At 31.9% G+C, this 25,707-nt stretch overlaps 1 protein-coding gene across 3 annotated transcripts in view; it reads right to left on the minus strand.

Annotated features, from left to right (window-relative positions):
• The window catches only part of LOC118180927 (dynamin-binding protein-like), a 223,125-nt gene that overhangs the window by 60,131 nt on the left and 137,287 nt on the right, over window positions 1-25,707 (minus strand). For all 3 annotated transcript variants that reach the window (XM_085820798.1, XM_085820800.1, XM_085820799.1), the window contains 3 exons: window positions 23,888-24,008; window positions 16,495-16,612; window positions 7,284-7,375 (listed from right to left, as the gene is read on the minus strand). In XM_085820798.1, the coding sequence (XP_085676924.1) occupies window positions 7,284-7,375; window positions 16,495-16,612; window positions 23,888-24,008 (331 nt within the window). The remainder of the gene's footprint in view (window positions 1-7,283; window positions 7,376-16,494; window positions 16,613-23,887; window positions 24,009-25,707) is intronic.

Raw genomic sequence — 25,707 nt, forward strand, 5'->3', positions numbered from 1 at the left:
AGAATAATAACATGAAAAAAGAAACACTATATAGCACTAAATCTTTAATTAAAACAAAATTTGAAATTTGAGTTTAATTATGATTAGCTTTAAGGATACAGTTTTAAAAAATACATATATATTTATTATTATATAAACAAAATTCAACAAAAGAAGTACATAATTTTAATTTAAAAATCTTAAGCTTCATTTGCTCAAAATAATTGTATAAAAAGTATTACACTAACAAATATTTTGTATTTTTGCTAAATATTTTTAAAGCAAGTTTAATGAGTTGAACATTTGCTTAGATTAAGAAAAGCACTAAAACATGGAATGCTAAATTCTTTTCAGAGAAATAAAGAACATAACACTTTGCTCCATCATGAGGTGATATTAGTGATGCAAGATCAAGTGAAATTACAACAATCAGATTCTTCTTTATTATTATTGCTTCTGTTGAATATCAATAATGCTGATCTTCCTGCAATTTTCAGTTAAAACATATATGAAATTTTTAGATTAGGGTTAGAAGGATTCAAATTTTTTTAATCTCAAAACTTTAAGATTTGTGGAATTCAAAGTTTTGAAGGTTCTATTTCTGTTTTAAAGCAAATGCCAAAATTATCTTTTTAATATAATGAAATAATTGAATGAAAATGATACTCATAATTTTTTTATGTTTTTACTTGTACAAATACCATATAAAAAGTAATAAGACTGTAGAGTAAACATAACAACATTTTGTTTTTTCGTTTATTAAATTTCATTCACTTTTGTTCAACATTAAGACATTCACTCATTTTTAAAAAATCAAAGAATAATAAGTTCCTTGTGGTATTTAAGTTTCCCAATGTTAAAATTTGTGTTACGTAAAAAATGTTTTAAAGACAATTCTTATTTGATGAAAGACAAAATTCAGTTATGATCTTATTACAAGGTAGGAGAAAGGACATAGAGTAAGTTTTTCAAATAATGTATTTTACATTTAAAAACTAAAAATATCTCACTGAATTGAAACTTATATGTTCGGAAGATTAATCTGCTATAGCTAGAATTAGATCATGCACAAGAAACACAGGTAAGCTGCTTCAGATGTTCTTGCAAATTTTAATTTCTGAGGGTAGCAGGTTAGGTGCCTCAAAAGGTTGTTACCAAACTTAACATGCTGGTTTGTCATACCATGACAAAAAAGATTTGCATAGAACTTGCACCCAAAAATGCGAATGGCAACCACTAAAGAGCAATAATCACAGGCTTATGAAAAAGTAGCAAGTGTGATGATTTCAGGCAAAGACATTGCAGGTGAAAGATAAATTTGGTTTACTAACTCAGTTCTTCAGGAACATTTTGTGTGATATATTGTGGAAAACGTGTTGCTGGATCGGATAGTTGATGTCCCAGCACCAGATGGTGAAACATCTGGTTTCAGCATAATGGAGCACCTGCATATTTTAGCAGCATTGAGCACATAATACTTAATAGGACAAATATTGATCTCTGGATTGACAGGGGCCGACCAGTCCGATGGGTACCGCTATCCTCCAACTTCGACTCCTCTGGATTTCTACCTGTGCAGATACAAAGTCCATGATATTTGAGATGACAGGGACATCGGGCATGGATCTCGTTAGCAGGATTGAGCAAGCAGCGATACATGTTCGTGACAAACCTGCCCATTTTGAATGCATCCCTGAATCCATCGGTCGACATTGTGAAGCATACATGTGGAAGGAATTTGAACATTTGCGATTTAAGCATGTTCTTTAACCTTTTGAAGATGGAATAGCCATTATAGTGGCCATAGAGTCCTCTCTTTGAAAAGACGGGGTTGTCCACTTTAGTGGATATGTCTTTTTTCCCCATTTTCCAGGCGGAAAAGTGGGCTGAAATGTCAAATTTGACGTCCCTAGGGTTTTAACCACTTATCTCTTTCAAAGGTCTTCCTTCTGCGAAATAGATGCACCCCTCTGAGAATCCATTAAATTACACACAAGAATTTTTGTTGCAAATAGGAGGTGATTTCTTAAAGGGGAAAAAGCATTTGGTTCAAGATTCCCCGTCCTTTGGTAGCTTTTACTGCTACCAAAGCCCTGGCCTCAAAAGGTTAATAAAAGTCATATTAACACCTCTTTTGACATCCTTTCTTTTTCCTTCCCATGTGCTTGCAAAATTGCCCTCTAGCAGTTAAATGTTGTGTAGCAAATTTAATATAATTAAGTGATTCAAAAAAATCAAAATTTTAATTTGTAATTATTCAAAATTTGAGCTACACAACACAGTAGCTGTTCACATTTTCGGATGCAAGTTCATACGTCAATTTTGTTTGTCATGGTATGATAGAGAAGCATGTTAAGTTTGGAAATAATATTTTGAGACACCCTGTAGAGAGTATCAAATGCACTAATCACCTAAGGAACTGAAAACATTACAGCCAGGGCTGGTCACAGCCATTCATTTTATTCATTTCCATTTTTTTTTTCCCTAATATAATATCTATCTCTAACCTTCAGAAAATCTCTCATGTATATAACTGTAACTTTTATTTAGTAATAAATGCATAATGATTTATATTATTATACACTTAAAAATAAAGGAAAATAATTGTAAGTGTACATTAAATTTAGTAGTGAATGAAGATTGAGAAACTAGAAAAAGGATATCTGTTGCATATGAGCAAGAGCTTTATGAGTCAAAAGGCAAACATTTTTTGAATTTCCAGTACATGTGACTAAGAAATTATGCTATTATTATGCATTTATTACGTCAGACATCTGGAAAGGATGCTGTGAAAAAATTCACTATGAGAGATCTCAGCTTTTGTGATAAACTCTGCAGTGGGCAACCACAGGTATAGGATAATGAGGCCCTGAAAGTAGCCATAGAAGAGGAAGTAGTCAAGCATGTTATGAACTTAAGGTTTCTGAGGAAAAAAATCAGACGACTTCACCAGTACTGCATATGAAACAAGTACAAACTGAGCAAGAGGGTACTGCATACATTGTCAGCAGCCAACAAGGAGTGAGAGACAGCCTGTTCATCACTGCTACCCTGGCACTACTACACATACACACATTTGGTCAAGTGTTCATGAGTGATGAAAAGAGGACTCAGTATGACACTCCCAAATTTACAAGACACTGGATGTCACCATGTGACCCTGTGCATTACACCTCAAGACCACTTATGCACCCATGTAAGATCATGCTGTGTTTGGTGAACTAATCTCCAAGTGGTGCATTATGAGCTATTATCACAAGGCCACACTATCACTGAGGACATGTACTCACAGCAGTTGCAACATGCATCATAGCAAAAAAAAAAAAGTAAGTGTTGATTAATCACAAAGATATGCTGCACCTTTACAACAACATGACACCAAAGATGGCAAGGACAGCCAGAGATACTATTAGCAATTTGGTTTGGAGCTATAGTGTTTTCTCGACCTAGAATTCACAAGTTACCACTTCTTCCATTCTCTGGACAAGTAAGTGCCTACTTGGGAAATCATTCGACAATGAAGCCGACCTGACAGACATGCTCATGGAATTCTTTACATCCAAGACTCACTTTTATCACCAAAGCATTTCTTGCTGGATGCTGAGAAATATGCTGGATGGAAATGGAGGTTACTTCAAGATCTAATTGCTCAGTAGCATGCACAGTATGTCTATTTTTAATTATTATGAATGGAAAGAACCTCTTTTGGTTACACTGTGTATATACATAATACACATATGTAGGAAAAGGAATTTAAAAAAATCTTTAAAATTTAAATGCTATCTAAACCAAAAGAATAACAGCGTTTTAGCAGCAAAATTAGATTGTAATTAAATTACATTAAATACTAAAATTAGTTTCTCCCAGAGTTTTATAAATATGCAACAGAAAAGTTGACAGTCAGTGAGAACAATTTTCAGAACTAAAGCAAAAATGAAGAAGTCAATGATAAACGGCCAAATCATTAGAACAGTCAAATAAAATCCTTTTTCCTCTTGACAGGTGGCTGTACAAATTTGGACTGCAGTAATGGTAATTCCCTCCCTTTTTTTCCAGTGACCTTGAAGGTAACTAGGTACATTTTCATTTATACTTTACATGATTTATTATTGTATATACATGCTTTGCTATTTTTCTCTCATTATTTGGTGTTCTTCAACTATATATTGTGTGAAAAGTTGTTTTGTGAAAAGTTGTTTAAACGGTTTTTGGTTATCCATTTAAAGAAATTTATTTGATTTATGTAGTTACATATTTTGTTAATTTTGCATCTTTTTTGGAGTTTACTTTCATTTCACATTTTGAGGAAAGTGCTTTATTTAATTTTTTGGTTGTTCAGACCCAATGGGAATAGTTTTAGCATTTTTATTTGAATTTAACAAGATCCAAACTTTTAGAAATAGAGTTAAACTTTATTTAACAGTATAAGTTTTCGTTTTCTATTTTTGCTTTTAATTACTTACTAAGGATTCCAAAAAACACAGGGCTATGTTTTTGATTTTTGAAAGAACCCTCAATTTCAACAATAAAGATCCAGGATTTTCAACTATAAAAAATGACAGAAACATTTTTGGAAGAATCCTTGATGCAACTTTTGAGAATATTCCCTGTTCCCTGATGAGTCTATTAAAAGAGTTTATAGAGGCTGCATCAATTTTTTCATTAAAATTTTACTTTTCAAAAGTTCACCTGAAATTGTCTTTTAACAGGATTTATTTCTTTTGAATTACATTATATTTGCCACATTTTTATGCATCAATGAATTTTGAAATATCCTGGAAAGTTGTTAGTTATTTACACACACACACATATATACATATATTAAATACAAAATTATAACCTTCCAAAGTATAGTTCCAGAGCATGGTGCACAAGATTTATGATGATATTTTTGTTTGCCTCCTGATTTATGCGGCCTATTTAGAAATGGTTTCAAATTTGTCTACAAAATCATTTATTGCAGTCTTAAAACTATTTATTTCTAGAAGAAGGAAATGTGCATCCACATTCAGCCACAATACTCAAAATTTTATTGGGAAATGAACTGAAGCGACTATATAATTTGGTGAATACTCTGATGAATTCTTAACCAAATATCTGACATCTCAAAGGATTCATTGTAAGTTTATCCCTCCTACAGCTCCTCAGTTTGCAGATATCTGGGATGCAGGTGTTAAGTCATTTATCTTAAACGTGTGGTTGGAAGGTTGATTTTTACATTTGAGGAGTTTCTCACAATTTTGAACCAGATTGAAGGAATTTTAAATTCACGTCCAGTATTCCGTGTCGAATGACACCAATGATTTAGAAGCACTTGCACACTCACTCTTTTTACTCAAGAGACCCCTAACATTTATAACTGAGCCTGATCTTACTGATTTTTCTGACAGCTCTTTAAAGCACTGGCAGCACACTACTAATGTGACCCAATACTTGTGGAAAAGATGGCAAAATGATTACATCAGTCATTTAAAGTAATGATTTAAGTGGTATTTTTCTAAGGATAATGTTAAAAAGGGCACTACAGTTTTAGTAAAGGAAGACAACAGGCCAATTTTAACTTGGTTACTAGGAAAAATCGAAGAACTAATTTATGGTAAGGATAAAAAAGTTAAGAGTCTGTATTGTAAAAACCAAGCCTGGTCTTTTAAAAAGGCCAATAACTAAATTAGCTGTACTACCAGTAGACATTACATAAGTTTAATCCAAGTCTGGTCTTTTAAAAAGGCCAATAACTAAATTAGCTGTACTACCAGTAGACATTACATTAGTTTAATATATATTTGATGAGCTTAAAAAATATTTATGTACTATTTTTGAATTCACATTTTGTGCATTTCAAGTTCTGTGTTTATTTATGTTTATTGCTTCATTCATGTGTATCAATTTAAAATTTTGTGATATATGATATGAACTATATTGTGTTTTAAAACTGTTAAATTTTGGTAATTTGTTAACTTAATAACAAATGCCCAACCTGGATGGTATGTTAATGCCAAAGCGAAGTGATGCCAAGATCCAATGTTTGAGTATTGTTTAACTGGAGGGATCTGGCAACTACAAGTAGAAAAAGAACAAGAAGGAAAAAAAGCTAGTTGCCATTGATTGAGTGTTCTGGTTATTCTGATTATGTAATATGTATTTTAAGGTGTGGACGGCAAGAGTGTCCATCTGAGTAGAATACGTTCAGCTCCTCATGTGTGTATGTAATTCTCTTAGCAGAAATAACATTAAAGAATTACAGTTCGCTAAGTTAAAGTGTGAATTTCATGAATATTAGTGTGATTCTAGAACAACACCATATCAATAAATTCTGAAAAGATACTTGAAAACCCTTAAATAATGATAATCATTATTAAGCCTTTTTGGTTGTTCAAATCAACACATTTATTTGATAACTTATTAATTTTTGTTGTACTCACACATTTAGTCATTCTTTTTCATCATTCATTAGAGTTTCTCATCTACACTTTTGGAGTTTACTGAAACTCCACATTTTGAAGTAGCGGTAAAGTGCTCTACTTTGTGCTTTTGTTTTTTGTCTCTTCACTTGCTGAGAGATTAGCATAAGGAATGGTGTTATATAACTGTTTTGAATTAATTGTTTTTATTTTTTTCAGTTTGAAAATTACATAGCATCATAAAATTGATCTGTCCCAAAATTGAATTAAACCGGAAAGTTGAATTACTTTTTCCTCATTTCCCTGATGACAGCAAGGAGACTCACTAACCCCATCAAATTTAATTTTACAGTCGCACATCATTTCAAGAATTCTACTAAATAACATCTTCACATATACTGATCCAAATTGCATACAGGTAAATTTTTGAGTTCAAAGAATTGGAACCTAGAAATGTCAATCTAATAGTCTAAAAACACAACCAAAAATCTGTGCTTGCAGTGATATCTAGCATGGCCAAGTAGTAAATTCTTTCAATACATATCATTACAAATAGAAAGGAACAAATATGTTCATGTTTTGTGGGTTAATTATAGCAAATGTTTTGAGCCATCTTTAATTATTACCATTTTATTTCCATATTGTATGACAAATTTTAATTAATAATTTAAAGCAGTCTTAGTGCAATAAATACCTAAAACATTTGATCAATTTTCATTCACAGCTCAGATAACATTCAAAAGACATCTAATGTATCATTGTTGCAAAGATTGGTGGACACTAGAAAAACTCAAAGAAGGTAGACAGCCAAAAAGGTTACGAAAGTATAGCATAAAAAAAAAAAAAAACAATATACTCATTTGCTAAACATATAAAAATTAACAGACTGTCTCATAAACTCACTTTATCAATAACAGATGTTACTTCATCATGATTCCTACAATAATGGCCATAAACTTCTTTCATCTCATCAGCCATATCCACAAAACATTCTCCTATAATAGGAATACAAATCACAATGTGCTCTCACTATATATCTCATTCATTAAAATCATAGTAAATTCTAAAATAAAATATATAGCCTTGGTTGGTACCTGCCAATACAGATAATTTGTTTTTAATTGAGGTGAACATATCCAAAATAATTTTACCATATTAAACTCACAGTTTCACTTTTTTTAGATAATGTATTAAATGCCTTATTATATATGAAACAATTTGAAAATCTATGATATGTGATCTAAAAAAAACTAGAAGGCTAGTATTTGAGATAATGAGAATTGCTTGCACATGCTCATTTTTTTCTGTGAATTTCTGTAAATGTATTAAATTAGGACAGCACAGATAAAAGATATCAGCATATAAATAAATATAAAAATTAATTCTTAAATAACTATTTTTTTCTACATAAAAGTAAAGAACATTATTTTTAAATGCTTAACTATTTAAAAAACAATTACAAAATTTTTATTTACAAATAAGTGGTAACTTTAATATTAACATAACTTTTCCTTCTACTTTCAATTTCTTTTTTCATTTGACTAACAAGTGTTTCATTCTTTTCTTTCTACAAAAACAGTAAATGTTTACTATATGAAGAACAAAACACTTTCTTTTCCTTTCAAATAAATAGAAAGTCAGCAAAGAAAACAGTCTCATTTTTTAGTAAATATGCATCATACAAAATGAAAAATATTCCTCTATACAGGTTGCATAAAAAGGATGGAATTAAATATTTTGTATACAGTATATATATATTTAAGCATTCATCAGCCATCAGCAAGTAGTTATGCTGATTCACTTGTAGGTGACCTGCCCATTTTTCCATCAAAGTTTATTACTGCATTGTATTGCAATTTTTTTAACTGAGTATTAATTTTTACATTGTTCTACGATACGAAAATCGGGCTTTGTTTTAAAACGAGTACATAATTATAAATTAAATAGAATTACATAAATATGTAACAGAAGTATTTGGGTTTTATACAGATTACCATAGTTTTATGAAAGACCTTCCAAGCAATAGAACTGTCAAATTTATATTGTGATACTCAAGCAAGAATTCCAAGAATCGGGCCCGTTTTCAATCATTTTGTGAAACAATTAATACTCCAAATATAGAACATTTGTTTTATAATATTTACCAAGAGCATTTTAAAAACTACAAAAACTTACCTTTTTAGAGAATTTACAATAGAATTCTAAAATATTTTCAAAATTTATGTTTTACAGTTGCTTAAATAATAATGTTGGTCAACATTTTATGATTCATGTTTTTCAAATTATGTTTCCCTTCATTTGTCACTGCTTTAATGCTTTTTCTCTAAAAAGGCTTTTCTATCATGATGCTTTTTTCTTCTTGAAGGGGGTAATATGTAAAATAAAAAAGTCAATCACTAAGAAAAATACTAACATAACCGGCAACAGACCTTTTAATTCCTAATTTTATTTCAACTCCCTTCAAAGATTCTGTCCTGCTCACTTATCCGCAGCCATCCGCTATGCAAAAGCTCTTGTTAATCACTATTCAGGGTTCAAACAAACATTTTCCAAGCTATAAATACTCCAGCTGTTTTTTCTTTCCATGCTTCCATGAACAACGCACGTCTTTTCACTTAGCTGTATCCTACATTATTTAAAATGTAAGCAGCTTGTGGGGTGCTTGTTACATTAATCAACAATATATCCTAAAAAATTAAAGATGTGATTGAAAAAGTGTATCAAGATTGTACAGGAATAAATTATGTGTTGAACTCGTTTGTCTGTGATTCCATCATTTTATCTATGCAATAGCTTCAAACTATCTGCTATCTTTATTCCACCACGACTGCTAAAGAACTGGTTTCATCTTCTGCCAAAATTATTACACACACACACACACACACAGATATATGTAAGATAAAATAGTAACATTAATTTACAATAACCCCTTAACGCTCCTTTTTAATTTGGTTAGTTTGCCCTTCTATAAAATAAGAATGCTTATAATAAATTGCTCTAAATTGCATTATTTCAAAATTAATCCATATTATATGATTCTTACTAATAATGCTAATGATGTAGACACTTACAAAAAGTTTTAGCCAGTAGTAATTTCAAATTTGTAAATTAAAATTTAATATTAACCAATCAGATTAAAGCTAAACTGAAACCAAATCATTCGGAACTAAACATTTGACATACTACAGTCTCTCTATTCTGAATCCCATCTGCCATCTATTCTTCTGTTATTGTCTACTTTAATTATTTGAAATGCAGTTGTAACTGTAGAACAGATGGTCACCTGCCCTATGCTTGTACACTACAGTACTACATTTTATTTAATGAATTATGCAAAAAATAAGGAGGATCTCTGAAAAACTACGACAGGCCCTAATAAAACACAATTTTCATTAGCAAACATATGAAAACCATCACGTATCTACTTCTTTGTATATCATGTGTCTGCTTCCTTTTCTATATCGATGTCTGAAAATATTTCATCACACACACATACATATTATGTGATAAAAATTCTTAAATATATCTTTAAAATATACACTAGTAAACAAAACTGAAGGAACTTTGCAGATTTTAGCTATAATTCCACAAAAATTTAACTGGAAAACATGGAATTCATACTATGTAGTACTTAAAAGATGAGAAAAGTATAACAGGGAAAAAAAAAAAAAAAAGAGGAGGACACGTGCAGTACAAAATGAACAGAAAAAAGCTGTATTGATAGAATGGCATTGGTACAAAAAAACTGTCTGGCCAAGACGAAGAACAATAAACCAAAGAGTCTTAGTATGGGATAGGACCTTCCCTAACTACTTTGGTTCTGTTGCATCATCTGTCAATACTCCACAATAGATTATCTAAGAGTTCTTGTAGTAAGAATTCCCATTCTTCAAGAAGCATCCATTTCAGTTGTCTGGTATTCTCTGGAGGGTAAGATTGCACTGCCAGGCATCTTCCCTAAGTATCCCATACATGTTCAATTGGATTTAAATCATGAAAGTATGCTGACCAAACAATTCTGTGGATACTTTTACTTTCCAGGAGATCCTCAACATCATGAGTACAGTGTAGCCATGCACTGTCATCCATAAAAGCAAAGTTGGTACAAATAGCACCCTGGAAAAGATGCACATGGGGAAAAATAACTCCATCACAGTACAGATCTCATGTAAGTGAACCTCTGTTGAAAATATGGAGCTCTGTCAGTACATTCAATCTAATGCCTTCTCATACAAGCATTAGAAGATCACCCCAATGGTCTCTTTACCTAATGTTAGTGAGACAAAAGTATATTTCTACCTTTCTCCATATCAAACGGTGTTGAGAAACATTTGTCAGAATCTCATCAATAAAGAGGACATGAGTCCACTGAAGAGGTGTCCAGTCTTTGTATTCTCTAAACCACCATAAAAGATGCCACCGATAGGCTGTTATCAATAGTATGCAGCATTCAGGACAGCAGGTATAGAGGTCACCTTTATTAAGTCATCTGGCTACAGTACACTGGAATACCTGTTGTCCGGTGACCATGCACAACTGCTCAGCAATGTTGCCTGTTGTCTGGTTTTGATCTCTTTTCAACCTGTAGGGCAATATCTTGCTCATCAGTCACCGTGGTTTTCCTTGACTGACTACCATCCTCCTTATAGCTCTACCTGTTATTTGAAAGGTACATATGAAACAATACTTTTAACAGTTCTAAACTCTTGGGCAATACATGCCAAACTACACTCCTCCTCAAGCTTGGCAATCATTCTACCATGCGTAAAGGCATCCTGATGTTTTCTTGCAGCCATACTGCACATACAATCTCACTTTCACTTGCAGAACAATGCTTGGAAATGCCTTGCATACTTCCTTCCCTTCATTTCTTCTTTTTAAGTTGCCTCATACTGCACCCATTGACTCCTCATGTTTTGCATGCTCTGATGTACCCTATCACATCATTGTGCTGATATTTAGAAGCGCATGACCTTTTTACTGAGTTGCCATTGTGCTGATTGTCAAAAGCCCTTCTCAACAATTTCATGGTTGCACAATGAAAAATGAATTCATTGCTAAATTTTGAACACTAGTGTAGTTAAATTTGGATAATTATGGAGGGGGATCTACTAAAATATCTAGCAGAATTTAGAAATTGCATTTATTTGTCAGCTTTAGAACCAAACATATTAAATACAGAACAAAGTCCGAGATCCGGATATCCAATATCCAGAATGATCTAAAATTCTGACCTCAAAGCCACGAACAACTTTTCTTTTGTATGCTTTACGCATGTGCATTTGATTTCCAACCCCCACGCATAATAAAACATATCAGATTCTTAATTTTACTTCGGCTCTAAATAAAATACCTTGCTATTAATTTTAGCATAAATTTGTATCATCAATAATTTGGCTCCGAATATGCATATCTGCTTGGCATACATCTCCAACCGAAACATTCTACGTAGATACATCATTGATTTTACACCTTTTATTTTATATCTCTGGCGCCAACCTGGCGAATCATTTATTATATTTTGCTTTCATCACGCATGTTTATCAACACATGACAACTTGAGTAATGACTTATAATAGCGATGCCCCTACCTAAAGTTTTTTAATTTTTTAATTTAATTTTTTTTTTTTTTGGTAATCAGAGTAAGTTTGTGGGTGGGTGTTGAGCAATGTAATGTCTCTTTAACTGAGTCATTCGATATAAACAAATGCACGTGTTCTGGCTGCATTGAGGTACTTTTTATTTTTATTTTTGCGATATAGCGGGATAGATGTTTTATCATTAGAGTTTTTTTTATTACTCTTGGATTATCCGGCATTGAGGTGAATATTTTGTGTCAGCGAAACATATTTTTTTTAGTGGCAAACGAAACTGAACCTAGAATATACAACACAAATGCTAATTCGTTAGTGTTGAGTAATGCAATGGCTCTTACTGCCTCATTTTATACTATAAACAATTGAACATGTTCTCGATGCTCTGGAATACTTTTTAATTTAATTTATTAAATTTTTTTATTTTTATTTTATATTTTTATCCCGTTATAGTGGAGTAGATGTTCTATCATTAGAGACTTTTTTATTACTCTTTGAGTTTTCCCGCATTGAGATGAATATTTTGTATCGCATTGAGATGAATATTTTGTATCGTTCACTGAAAAGTTTTTTTTTTTTTTTTTTAATGGCAAAACGAAAGCACTATCTAACTGTAGAACAACATGCATAAATGCTAAATGAGTCAAATTTGCTGAGTAAAATAACAGCAGATATTATATTCCTGTGACATATGCAACGTTGGATTTTGCATACACCCATGTTTCAAAGAATATCATACACTCTTTTTTGAAATATTGCTTCCTTTGTGTTGCTTGCACATTGAATTTTTATGAAAGACAGTTTTAATACTTTTTTAATTTTAATTATGTGTTGTGTTAAATAAAATCTGCGATTGTTTGGATATTTTCCCATACATACAGTCAAAAGTCATTAATTAGGACTCGTCGGGACTTCGGCGATTCCAGATTATCGATTTTTTCGGATTATAGATCATCAGTATAAATCTCGTAAGATGGCATGCAGAAATTATAAAATTAAAAATATGAAACCGTAATTTATAAAATAAAGAACAATTATGACCTAAAGAGTATCAAAATTTACAAAAAAAAAAAGCTTAATATTTATTTGTTTACTTTATTAAACATTTCTTTCAATATAAGTTGTTTAAGTTGCTTCGTTTTTTATGTGATAATACTTTCTCTTTAATTCTATAAACAGACATAATTTCTTGTTCAGTTACAAAGTTCCGCTCTTCAAGTCCTATAATTGCTGTGTCAAGAATACCGACTAATTTGTCAATCGAAATTTTTTCGTTTTCAATAACCTCTGTCACTTTCTTCGCTATTGGAAGCGAATTATAATGACGAGGAATTTGATTTAAATCATATCAAAGTACATCGAGATGAAATACTACATTTAGTAAGGAATTATAAGCCAAATAAAATAAAAACATCTGCCCTGAAGATAAGGATAGTGCTGACAGATCAACTTCCAATTCATTGCGCACCACGGCGTTAAAGATAAACAAAGTTTAGATATACAAACGTTAAAGTTTAGATAAACAAAGGATATGCCTTTATCCATTTTTTGCAGCAATTCTACTTTTTGTTTAATGGACTTCGAAACATACTTTCGCTTTGTAGATCCTTTACATGTTAGTAAATATATATCAGAAATTCTATTTGACATAATCGAAAGTTCAAGCTTACTTTTATAAAATTGCTCTAACAGTCTGCAAAAAATAATAAGCTGAATCCAATTCGAAGATTAAGGAACAACGCAATCTGCAACATTAACTGAATTAGATAATTTTAGCTTAGCTTATACCATCCGTTATACATTAAACGCGCATTCGTAAACATATTTTGTGCATGTGCACACGCATATTCGCAGCCGTAAAGGTCTTACGCGCATGGGTCAACGCGACGCATGCGCAGAAAGTTTGTAGCTTTGAGGTCCGGAGTATAGATCATTCCGGATTATGGGTGTCCGAATTAACGACTTTTGACTGTATTTATTTGTGGGCTGAGGGGAAAATTATGTTATTCTAGAATGAATGTTTTATAAAATTTTTAAGGAAAATATAATAATAAAGCTTTAAAATTAATTCTGACAACTACCTGAATGTTCTTCTCATAATGTACCAAGAATTGGAACTACTGGATGAAAATTTTAATTTATACGAATTTTTTCCCAAAGTTAGGTTTAGCAGCGCGAATTGCCCATCCCCACAAGATGACGTATCCGGTTAACGCACATTCCCAAGACAATGTTTCGGTAACAGAGATGCCCGTTGTGAATGGGTTCAGTTAAATGCACTAAGAAATATTGAATATTTGGTTGGTTCTAGATCTATAAAATACCGCTACCGATAGTGAAGAATGTGATAGAGAGATTACTGAAAATGAAAAAATTTCGATTTCCTAGTTAGTCGGAATTCTCGACACAGCAATTACAGGACTTCAACAATGTAACTTAACCTTCTAAAACCGGGCTTAAATTCTCATAAAAAACCTTTAGGACAGCACGATCCAAAACACTTTTGCCCCTCTTTTACTGTTCTCTGGTCATTTGTCCCATCCATCAATGAAGTAAAATTTACATGTTTGTCGGACTCTGGACATTAGTCTATTTGCGACTTTTTCGAGGTTTATTTTGATTTAATTTAAGCTCTATAACATTTACTATTTCTGATCAATCTCAGTAATAATATGTGAATTTTATGTCTTTGTTTCTACTAGAAATTAGGAAACAAGAATAGAACTTCGCAAAATATAACAAATATGAAGTAGTTTTATGTGCCTATAGGTCAGAATGTAATATTTGATAATCTATTTTTATTAATAAAATAATAGTAATGAATAATTTAATGAAATAATGATAAGGAATTCATAATAATATTCATTAATATTAGATGATTAGAATCATGGAGCTAAGAAAGGAAGGAGTGGCCAAATCGGCATTAGAAGTGAAGCATCGCTCCGAAGCTTCCGTCACCAGATGGGGTGTGTTTTGTTTACTTCAGAAGCTCGCTTGACAGCGCTCTGATAGTATTTCGTACAACTTGCAAAATGGGACACTTCTGCATAAAAGAAACATTCCTAGTGTGATGGATAATAGCAATTTGTACAGTTTAGTGACATTTACGCAAAAATTACATCATGGTTATTTTTCGATAACTAACAACAGCGATTTTGATTATGAATTTGTTTTATAAAATTCTAAGCTGTTGAACTAAAAAATATATAGATTTTAGAAAAAATTTTATGCTTAAAGAATGAAAAATACCTCACCGTACCTTTAAAATTGTATACATCTTTCGATACCCTTGATACAGTATTCGCTACTTTTATTTTATGTTCCAAACGCCAAAATGTTTTAAATAAAATAAACTTTTTTCCCATCCACATATTATTGTAACTTTTTTAAAATTAGTGTAAATTATTTTACTTGAAAAATATAGTGAATGCACAGAAATTAAAGATTTCGACATGCCGGAAATGAAAAATGGTATTTATGCATGTGCTTGCAAAAAGCATGTATCTGCATTTAACAAAAATACATAAATATTTATTAAATTACTTACATATGTATTTGAAACGAAGGATTTATTCATTCATAAACAACTGTAAAAGTTACTGTGAAAAAATCTAATTATTAAATGTATCTAAATTTATAATGATTATAAATATCATCTAAATATATAATAACCTTAACATTGAATTGTAAAAATAAATTGACATCTTGTTGACAAATACGTTATAAAACTAGTTAAGCAAGAATTGTTCGTACTGGAAAGCAATCTGCTAAAAGGTATAGTAAAGCAATTTCTATGAGATGTGTACTTAAAAAAGTAATAAAGAAGAGTTTTGGAATATGTATTGTTGAAATTAAGGGTAAAAAAAATCTGATAAGTATAATTTAAATAATTATTCCCCTTACATTTTATAATAATGGAACAAAATGCATAGCCAGGGCCTGCTCTGACACAGGAAACTGGACCACCTAGAGATTCTAAAGATAAACGGTTACTCTAAAAGGGGGAAAGAAAGGCTGGTACAACAGTTGTACCATAGCCAGCTTAAAAGCAAGTAAATTTTGTGGTACTACAGTTGTACCGCCAGCTTTAGAAAGTTAACAAAAATTTTTGTCTGTCTACGGAATAAAAAAGAAAATTTAGCGGGGGGAAAAAAAAAAATGAAGCAACTTAAACAACACTTAGATTTAAAGAAATGTTTAATAAAGTAAATGAATAAATATTAAGCTTTTTTTGTTGTAAATTTTGTTACACTATAAATCATAAATGCTTCAATATTTCTTAAATCACCATTTCATATTTTTAATTTTATAATTTCTACATACCATCTTACTTGATTTAAACTGATGATCTAATATCCGGAGAAATCCCAAATCCGGAATCACGGATGTCTGAACGAGTCCGGATCTCAGACTTTGTACTGTAAGTTGATATGGCTCAAATTATCAAAACAATATGACACTTTTAATATACTAATATATCCCATTAATTAAAGTAGTAGGAAAGTAGTAGTAATACTGACCTATCATTTCTGAATTTTGGGAGTCCTTTTGTTTTTTCAGTCTCCTTAAAAGGCGATCAGCAACATCAATAACTTCATCCAAATTTCCAAATAAAGTGAAAACATTTATTCCTTTCTCCTTGGGCAAAAACCAATCAATAAAAATTAAATTCCACAAGTAAAAAGGTTATTTTAAAAAAACAACATTATGATTGAATGTAAGACAGAGATTTTATTTTGTTATCAAAAGCGTGGTTAAAAATTAATTAAATTAAATAAATCTCATTCTTTTCTTCTGGGAAATTTTTAGATCTATTTATTACTAAAAAACATTATGCAAAGTCTTCAGATAAAAATTATACTTAAGGTTGTGTAAAATATTATTTAAAATTGAGAACCTGGTTTAATATTTAAATGGCATTTCCAAACTGCGTTTTTATCTGTTAAAGCTAATAAATAATCTAGCAGATAAAAATCAACTGAATGCCATTTATTTCGAAAATCTCTCTTTTTGTTCAAGGACGATAGAATGGATTAGTGCCATCAACATTCTGCCAATTTTCTGTATTTATAATATGAATAAAGGAAAATATTTCTTAGAAAATTGTCAATGAAAGACCACCCAGAAAGAAAACAACTTTTAATAAAGTGTGTTAAACTACTGATATACTGTAAAGGCCCTTATTTTCGTGGGCTGTAATTTTCGCGAAAATGAATATATCGGTGATTTTGCGAGCTGAAAATTTCGCGAATTTTATATGAACAGAATAAAAGTTGAAAATTTTCAAAAGTACCTAAGTAAAGTTGAGAAAGTTGAAAAATTCCAAAAGTACATCTTTTGCATAAAGCATTTTAAGAAACTTCCTTTTGTCCGAAAAGTTCGTCCCCCCCCCATTTCCGTCTAAACGGCGAGTTCAAGCATTTGCTCAAGAAAGAGTTTATTGAGTGATATTCTAATGAGCTTCAATTTCTAGAGGAAAAAGAATACAACCGATTCACGCTTCTTGGCTTGTGTGCGTATTTAACGGTATTGAAGCCAAACATGAGATAATTTTGAATGGCTTCAAAGAAGCTGGTATAAATAGTATTCTAAGTGAATGAGCTGCCTTCTGTTAATTTTATTGTTTTAAAGTTTTTAAGAAAAAGCTTGTAACTGTGCAATAAATCATTAAATTTCGGGTAAGTGAAAAATTTCTGATTTTTTATTATTATTTGAGGGGGGGAAAAAAAGTATTTCGCAAGGCTTAAATTTTCGCGATTACTACGAGCTCGCGAAAATAAGGGCCTTTACAGTATTAGTTTCTTTTTAAAGAAACTTTCCTTTCTATAATAAGTAGTATTAACAGATAAAATATTTAAAAAAATTATAACATTCTTCTATACCTCTGAGTTTCTATTAAATTTATATAGTGCTGTAAAATAATTAGAATCCATAGAAGGTATACACAGAAAAATTTGCAAAAATTGTCGCATAATAAGTAAAAGGATTTTGCACTTCATCTATACTTTCTAATTGTCTAACATAGGGTTCAGCAAAATTTTTCGAGAAAGGGCAGATTGTAAAAATTTTAGTCTTGGTGGGCGAAGTAGCAAACATATGAAGATATGAATGGGTAATTTTCTCATACAGCTAGCCCCCTCCCCAAAGTTCATTTAGGTGATTCTTTTATATAATATTTATATATATTTCACTGACACTTACCCCTCTCTAAAAAAAGAATAAAGGATTTATATTTACATATTAAAAACAATATTTAACAGATTACAATTTTTAATGTCAAGAACGTATCTTTTTTTTTTTTTCCCTGAGATAATATTTAAACATACTGGAGTTTAAAATTAATACTTCCTACCACCAAAGTTGTTTGCAAATGGTCATCTTCTAAAAATGATCTGAATTGCGATTTCATATACTTCATTTTTGAAAATGTCTTTTCGCATTGGTAGTAACAGCAGGAACTTAGGAACAGCATTATATCCTTTAGCCACATATTTAGTTTCCAGATTTTCTCCTTTACTTTCTAACAATATTTACAGGGTAAAAAATTCTTATTAGTTGTTGATAAACTGAAAGATTTTTCTCCCCTGCATTCCATTATGTTTTTTTTTTTTTTTTTTTTTTTTTTTTTTAATGTTAAATCACTGTTTACTGATGTTAGAGTCGAAGGAGCACTAAATTGTCTTGAAACTAGGCTTCGAAAATTCCATTTCACACATACTGAAACTGAAGGGTTAATTTCCCTTATTAAAATCTCTTTAGGTCAAACACACTTCGTCCTCCAAAATGAATATTATTGCCAAATTGACGGATTAGCTTTAGGTAATCCCCTCAGTCCTGTATTTTCTGACATCTATGTGCACCATTTTTGAGGCCAATTTATTTGAGAAGGTATCTTTTCATCTCTGGAGTCGTTACACAGATGACACTTCCACGTTTTTGATGCTAATAAAGAAGATTTATCCATCATTTTATCTAGTATGAATTAAATTAATCCAACCATCTGGTCCACTTTTGAAATTGAATCTGACAATTCCCCTCCCATCTTTGAAATTCAAACAATGAATTTGATTTCAGTACTACTGTTTACTGTAAACCCTTTTCCATTTGTTTACCGTCCCACGCTGAGTCATGTCATCAGGCTAAGCAAAAAATGGTTTCTTTTTAACTTTTATGTATTTTGCACTCTCACAGTTTGTTCCTCAGAAACTTTGCTTGTTAATGAACTCAATTTCCCGAGATCAAGTCTCAAGATCTGGTCAATCCTTGATCAGTGGCAATTGACCAAGGATTTTCTCCCATGGTCATTGATTTAAAGCCTTTAAAAACTTTCAGCTTACCATCAGAGAAGACATTCTGCTATTGGAACTACCATTAATAACCTTGCGATGTTTCCATTTCATCCTTCTGCCAGTTATAAAATTGCATACATTCTCCACAAGTTCAATTTTCAATTCTTTTTCTTGCCTATCAATAAAATCCATGGTTCAACTCTTAAAGATTCCATTTCTGACTTTAATTCCTGAAGAATGTACAGTATATTGTGTCAGTGTGCTTTGAGACATATCGGCCAAACTAAAAGGGCTTTCAATATTCACGTCAAGGAACATGAAACTTATGTCTGAAAAGGCAAAACTGACAAGTTTTCAATAGCTAGTCATTGTTGGAAATATAATCATAATTTTCACTTTGTAAAAATTATTCAAAAAGCTTCTTCAATTGGTGACTTGGAATTTCTTGAAGCCATTCACAAAGATTTATCTTGTTTAGCTAATGACTTGGAGTCCTTCTTAACGCTTTTAACCCTTTGCGGCACAGTGTGTCTGGTCGGGATACACCTAAAAATTTCCTTCTGTACGCACAGAAAAACTGAATGAAAACGGATTTATAGGTTACTATAGGTTACTCTGAATCTTCTTTATTTATAGTAGATGGCAACTCAACACAAACCAGTCCATATATTTTAGCCATGTTTAGTTTTTTAAGACCATGTTTATTTTTTTTAAAAAACCATTTTTTTTTAGCCATGTTTATTTTTTAAAGAAATCTTCCAGATTTTTTTTAGGGTATAAAAGGAATTGTTTGAAAAGAAATTTCTATGTTACTTTTTTGGCTGTATGCCAATCTCCTTGTTCTATATTAGTTTTAAATTTTTACCTTGAAATCTTGCCTAAAATCACTTTTGAAACTGAATCTCTTTAGGCAAACTGAATGGCAAACCCTAGACTCACTGATAATCTAGGACAACTGAGAGTCTGTATTCTTTGTTTCTCCGCATCTCATCAGTCAGTTCATTGACAACAATGCTAGTTTCAGCACTCTTTTCGAAGCTCTATTCAATCAATGTGCCACTTTGGGCACACCCACAGAATTAAAACAATAAGTGCTATCTTCACAAAATTTTACTTGTGCACTCCTCTAGGCCTAACTAGACTACCTACTGGAAAGGGTTAAAACCCAATGAACTTAATTTTTTTAATTTGGTTACTATTTTTGCTGCCAGATTGTGATACATTCTCGTTCTGTGGAGTATAAATATGACTGTTGCCCCCACTGCTTTCCAATCTTGCAGATTACTTTGCTGTACCTTTTTAAGGGACTTGTACCTTTTTGCTCTCGAAATCGATTGAAATCTTGACTAAATCTATCCTAAACTCAGGGTTGTTGAGTTACGAATTTTACAACTCTCTTGTAACTGCTTCAAAATTTCTTTGAGCTGACTATGACAGAAAATGATCTTCAAATGCATTTTTTTACTCTTGGCCACCCTTGACCAAGCTTTCTAGTAACCAGTTCACTGCTTACAAAGTGGTTCCAAGTTCTTGTATGAAAATATGATGAATATTCAGATCTTGTTTTTCAAAGATTTCTTTATTTAGCAAAGATTAAATTTCTGTTTTATCTACATAACTTTCCATTTTAAGATACTGTGTACTGATAGCCAAAATTGGTATCTTTTTTTTTACCCTTTTCATTATTTCGTATTTTTGTTATGTAAAATAATTTACTTAATGATTTTCTAAATAATGCCATGTTTCATTATTTTTAACAATTTTTTAACTGTCTATCTTTTATAACTTATATCATATCTATTTAAATTTTTCCTATTACAGGTAGACCTCCTACAACACGGCATCCTATAACACGATTCATAAATTGCGATAACCCTCCTACAACACGGTTTTCCTATAACATGGTTTTGCTCTAACATGATAAAATTGCCCAAGCAATCCGAAGAAATTTAACGAACTCCGCACAAAATTTTTCCATATTGTGCAAAGCACTCATATAGTAATTTAACACATAAGAATCCTTGTTTCGTAAATTCAGCCAGTTATTCCAAGATCTGGTAGTCGTAAGAACAAATGTCCACAGATGAACAAATGTCCACAGATGAACAAATGTCCTCAGATAACAATGAAGAAACTTTACTATTGCAGAAGGTGAACAACATGAAGTCACAATAAGTGCTCTAAAACGCACAACCTGCACATTTGGTTTCCAAAATTTGAATCCTCGTCTTCATGGCTGAAAACAAAAGTGTCTCGCACTGCTAGTCAGCAGTCTGCGTCGAGCCACGGCTTGTTAAAGAATAAATTTTTCGTCTTTAAGACATTAATTTTCAGTCCCCAGACATGTCCAATAAAGTTAAAAAAAAAAAAAAAACAAAAAAAAAACAAAGAAAGTTTAAAAGGAAATTCATTTTTTTAGAAGTACAGATATAAATCTTGGACCGTCTTTTTAAAGGAGAAAAGGCATCTCACATTGGGAAAAGTTTTAATTGGAATGAAGAAACAGTTTGGACTATTAAGAAAAATGAAAAAGAAATAAGAAGTGCAGTTTCTGTAGGATCTTTGACATTCGCCAAATGTGTAGTTTGCCTCTGCAGGCGCCAGTAATTGAGAAGATTGAAAAGGCATTCAGCATTTGGATTGATGACAGCTGTCAAAAAAATTTTTGTTAGCACTCAAAATTTTTAAGCATAAGAAAGAACATGGAGAACCTTCTGTAAACCCAGATTTTCTGGTAAGTAAATGTTGGTTTGAAAATTTCAAAAAGTGCTTTGCAATTCATAACATAAGAATTCAAGGAAAATCTGCATCAGCTGATTATGAAGCTGCTAGGACATTTCCTGAAAAATTTCAAACTATTACAAAACAAGGATACACAGCAGTTCAAGTTTTCGATGCTGACAAAACTGGGCTTTGGTGGAACAAAAATGCCTAGTAGAATCTTTATATCGAAAAAAGAAAAAAAAAAAAAAAAAAAACTGCATCATGACTTAAGGTCTAAAAATTGTCTAACGCTATTTAGTATAACATTGGACTTCAAAATGTTAACAAATCCCTTGTTAATTTTTATATCTTTAAATCCACTTGCACTTAAAGGAGAAAATAAAAACAACTTACCAGTATATTGGAAAGCAAATCCAAGAGCTTGGGTAGTTGGGAATATATTTAAAGACTGGTTTTTAAACTGCTTTTTGCCAGACACTGAACGTTAATTAAGGCAGAAAAATTTGAGCTTCAAGGAGCCTTATTACTATTAGATAATGCTCCATGTCACCCACAAGATTTGAATCATCTCAATGTCAAACTACTGTTCCTACCACCTAACACTACTTCGTTACTCCAAACATTAGATCAAGGTATTATTTATACCTTTAAAACATATTACATGAGAAGAGCATTAAAGTAGATTTTAGACATAACCGATTCAAAATCGATTAATGTAATGGAAGCTCGGAAGACATTTTCAATCAAGAACTGAATTGACATCATATCTTTGTTGCTGAAAGAACTGAAAGCAAAAACGTTAAATGCATGTTAGAAGAAGATATGACCCTCTTCAGTTGAAATATTAAATGTGTGTGAATCGTCAGAAAATGAAATGAGTGGCATATTAGAACTTGCTAAATCAATCAGAGGCAAAGGTTTTGTGAAAATGGCTATTGAGGACGTTCGAGATTTATTAGCAGAACAAGAAATTGACGAAGATTTGATAAAAATGGCATTGGAAGCTGTAAATCAAATCGATTCTGAGGACACTACCACTGATGGAGATTGTGAACATTAAAAAAATTAAAAGAAGGCCTACGCTTAGCTGAAAATCTCAAGTTATTTTTTTTTTTTTTAGTGCAGACCCTTCCGCTGAAATAAGCCAAAAATCCAAAAGGGAGTTGCGTAACTGTCTCTCTTTTAGCTCTATACCAAGAAATTTTAAATGACCTGGTAAGAACTACTAAGCAAAATAAAATTACAAATTTTTAAAAGAGAGAAGAAAGTGCCGGAACTTTAAACAAAGAAAGAAATTCTGACTGTAAAAGCAATCTCATTCCACCAAAAGAACGTTCTCTGTTGATTATACTGAGCAATGGCAACAAAAAAATTTATTAAGCTAAAGTTGCGTTAAATTAAAATAAGTAATAATTTTTGTTTTGTGTTGTACATACATATATATTTTAATAAAAATTAAGTTGTTTATGGATTATTAAAAAAATTTGTGTTCAATAAGTTTTAGGAACGTAACCCCCTTTTTATACTGCCTCTGGGTCTCATACAACACGGTTTCACACAACACAGCATTTTCTAGGAACCTATCTACCGTGTTATACGAGGGTTACATGTATATATTTATATATGAGCAGATTCATACTTTTTTAAGAAATGTTAACAGCAGGGTTGGAAGACCCTTACGTAAGTAAGAATCAGATTTGATTAAAAATTTATGTAAATAATCAATTAAGAGAAAATTCCTTCATTATTAATAAGCAAGAAAGCTATCAACATAAAATTAGGTACATATTTATAAAATTTGAAAATTATGACAGTTTTTCTGGGAGGGAGCGGGAGTTCTAAAACTCATTCTTTCTATGTTCTCAAAGATCAAAGAGTTACACTAAAGAAAGTCACTTACTTTTGCTTCATTAGAGTTCTTTAAAAATGTACTTTGCAGCAATTTCAAATTTGAAATATAATCATTCTCTGTTTGCAAAATTTCAGTAATGATACATGATCTCTGATCTTTCATCTTTTCCCTACAAAGATTACAATATATCTAAAATTAATAACATCATGCAATAACTGTTCAGATAATAAGACTGCAATATCCACTTTTAATTAATTATTTATTTATTAAATGACACCATTAAAACGTTATTTTTAAGTTTGAATGTGCAATAAAATAGTGGGAAAATACACAATTAAAACAACAACCAATTCTAATGTTGCCATTTAAAAACTGTAGATCTCATACTAGATGACTACGAAAAATTATTTGAATGCTAATGTAAACAGTGGCTGTCCTAAGGGTCATGATTATATGCAGAACATTACTTTCGAAACTCAAAGAAATTATTTAAGATTAATGTTAAATATAGAGAATTAAAAGCTGCAGTTTTGTTAATATAAAATCATTATACAGAAATACAGTGGATGGACAAAAATATGGAAACACCTTGTTAAATGCATGTTTGAAAAGAAAGATTGATTTTAATGAAATATGTAGGTGGCGCTGGCGTTTTTGACTACTGACGCCACCTATACAATTTCGTAAATGTGCTAAACAGTTCAGTTGTTGTCGGAGTACTGTTATGTGAGGTTGTCATTGCATTATGTCAGAGTTAACAGACTTCAAACATGGGCAAATTGTTGGAGCATGTATGGTAGGTGCTTCCGTAAGCAAGGTAGCCGAGGTGTTTAGTGTTTCAAGAGGTACTGTATCGAAGATTTGTTCCGCATATTTGAAAAGCGGAAAAACATCATCTGCTAAATCACAGCGCGGACGAAAGTGTGTCCTGAGTGATCATGATAGACGATCATAAGGGCAATTGTGACGAAAAATAAGAAGACCACAGCTGCAAAAGTTACTGCTGAAATGAATGTTGTGTTACCTAACCCTGTGCATACCAAAACAATTAGAAGGGAGCTTCATAAACAGGGAATTGCTGGCCGTGCTGCAATTGAGAAGCCACTCATCAGTGATGCTAATGCCCGTAACAGGAAAAGGTGGTGTTTAAGTCATAAAGCCTGGACTATAGAGCAGTGGAAGCGAGTAATATGGTCTGACGAGTCTTCTTTCACATTGTTTCCCCACTTCTGGCCGTCTGGAGAACGCCATCTCAAGCCTATAATACAGACTGCTTGTTGCCAAGAGTGAAACATGGCGGGGGTTCTGTTATGGTTTGGGCAGCCATATCGTGGTTCTCTGCTAGCCCCATGATAAGTGTGTCAGGGCACATGACTGCCAAGACTTATGTGAACATTTTGGCCGATCAAGTTCATCTCATGGTACAAACTTTGTTCCCTGATGGTGATGGTGTCTTCCAAGACGACAAAGCCCCTGTTCACACAGCTCACATTGTCCAGGACTGGTTTTCTGAGCACGAGGATGAGTTGTCCCATCTCCCTTGGCCACCACAGTCACCAGACCTGAATCTTATCGAACCTTTGTGGTCTACATTGGAACAGAAAGAGCATTCTCGTTATCCACCGCCAACATCGTCATCTGAACTTGCCACCATTTTGCAGGAAGAATGGTATAATATTCCCTTGGTAAACATACAGGAACTGTACTTATCCATTCCGAGAAGACTGCAAGCTGTCTTGGATGTCAACGGGTTTCCTACACCATATTAAGCAAAGAAACATGTTTTTTTAAAGGTGTTTCCATATTTTTGTCCAACCCCTGTAGATAGTTAATACACAACATTTAGTGCACATTTTAACTAAACCAGA

Source organism: Stegodyphus dumicola, chromosome 7, assembly GCF_044657685.1.
Source record: "Stegodyphus dumicola isolate Sdum_Otavi_A_Nest chromosome 7, ASM4465768v1".
Lineage (NCBI taxonomy): Eukaryota > Metazoa > Arthropoda > Arachnida > Araneae > Eresidae > Stegodyphus > Stegodyphus dumicola.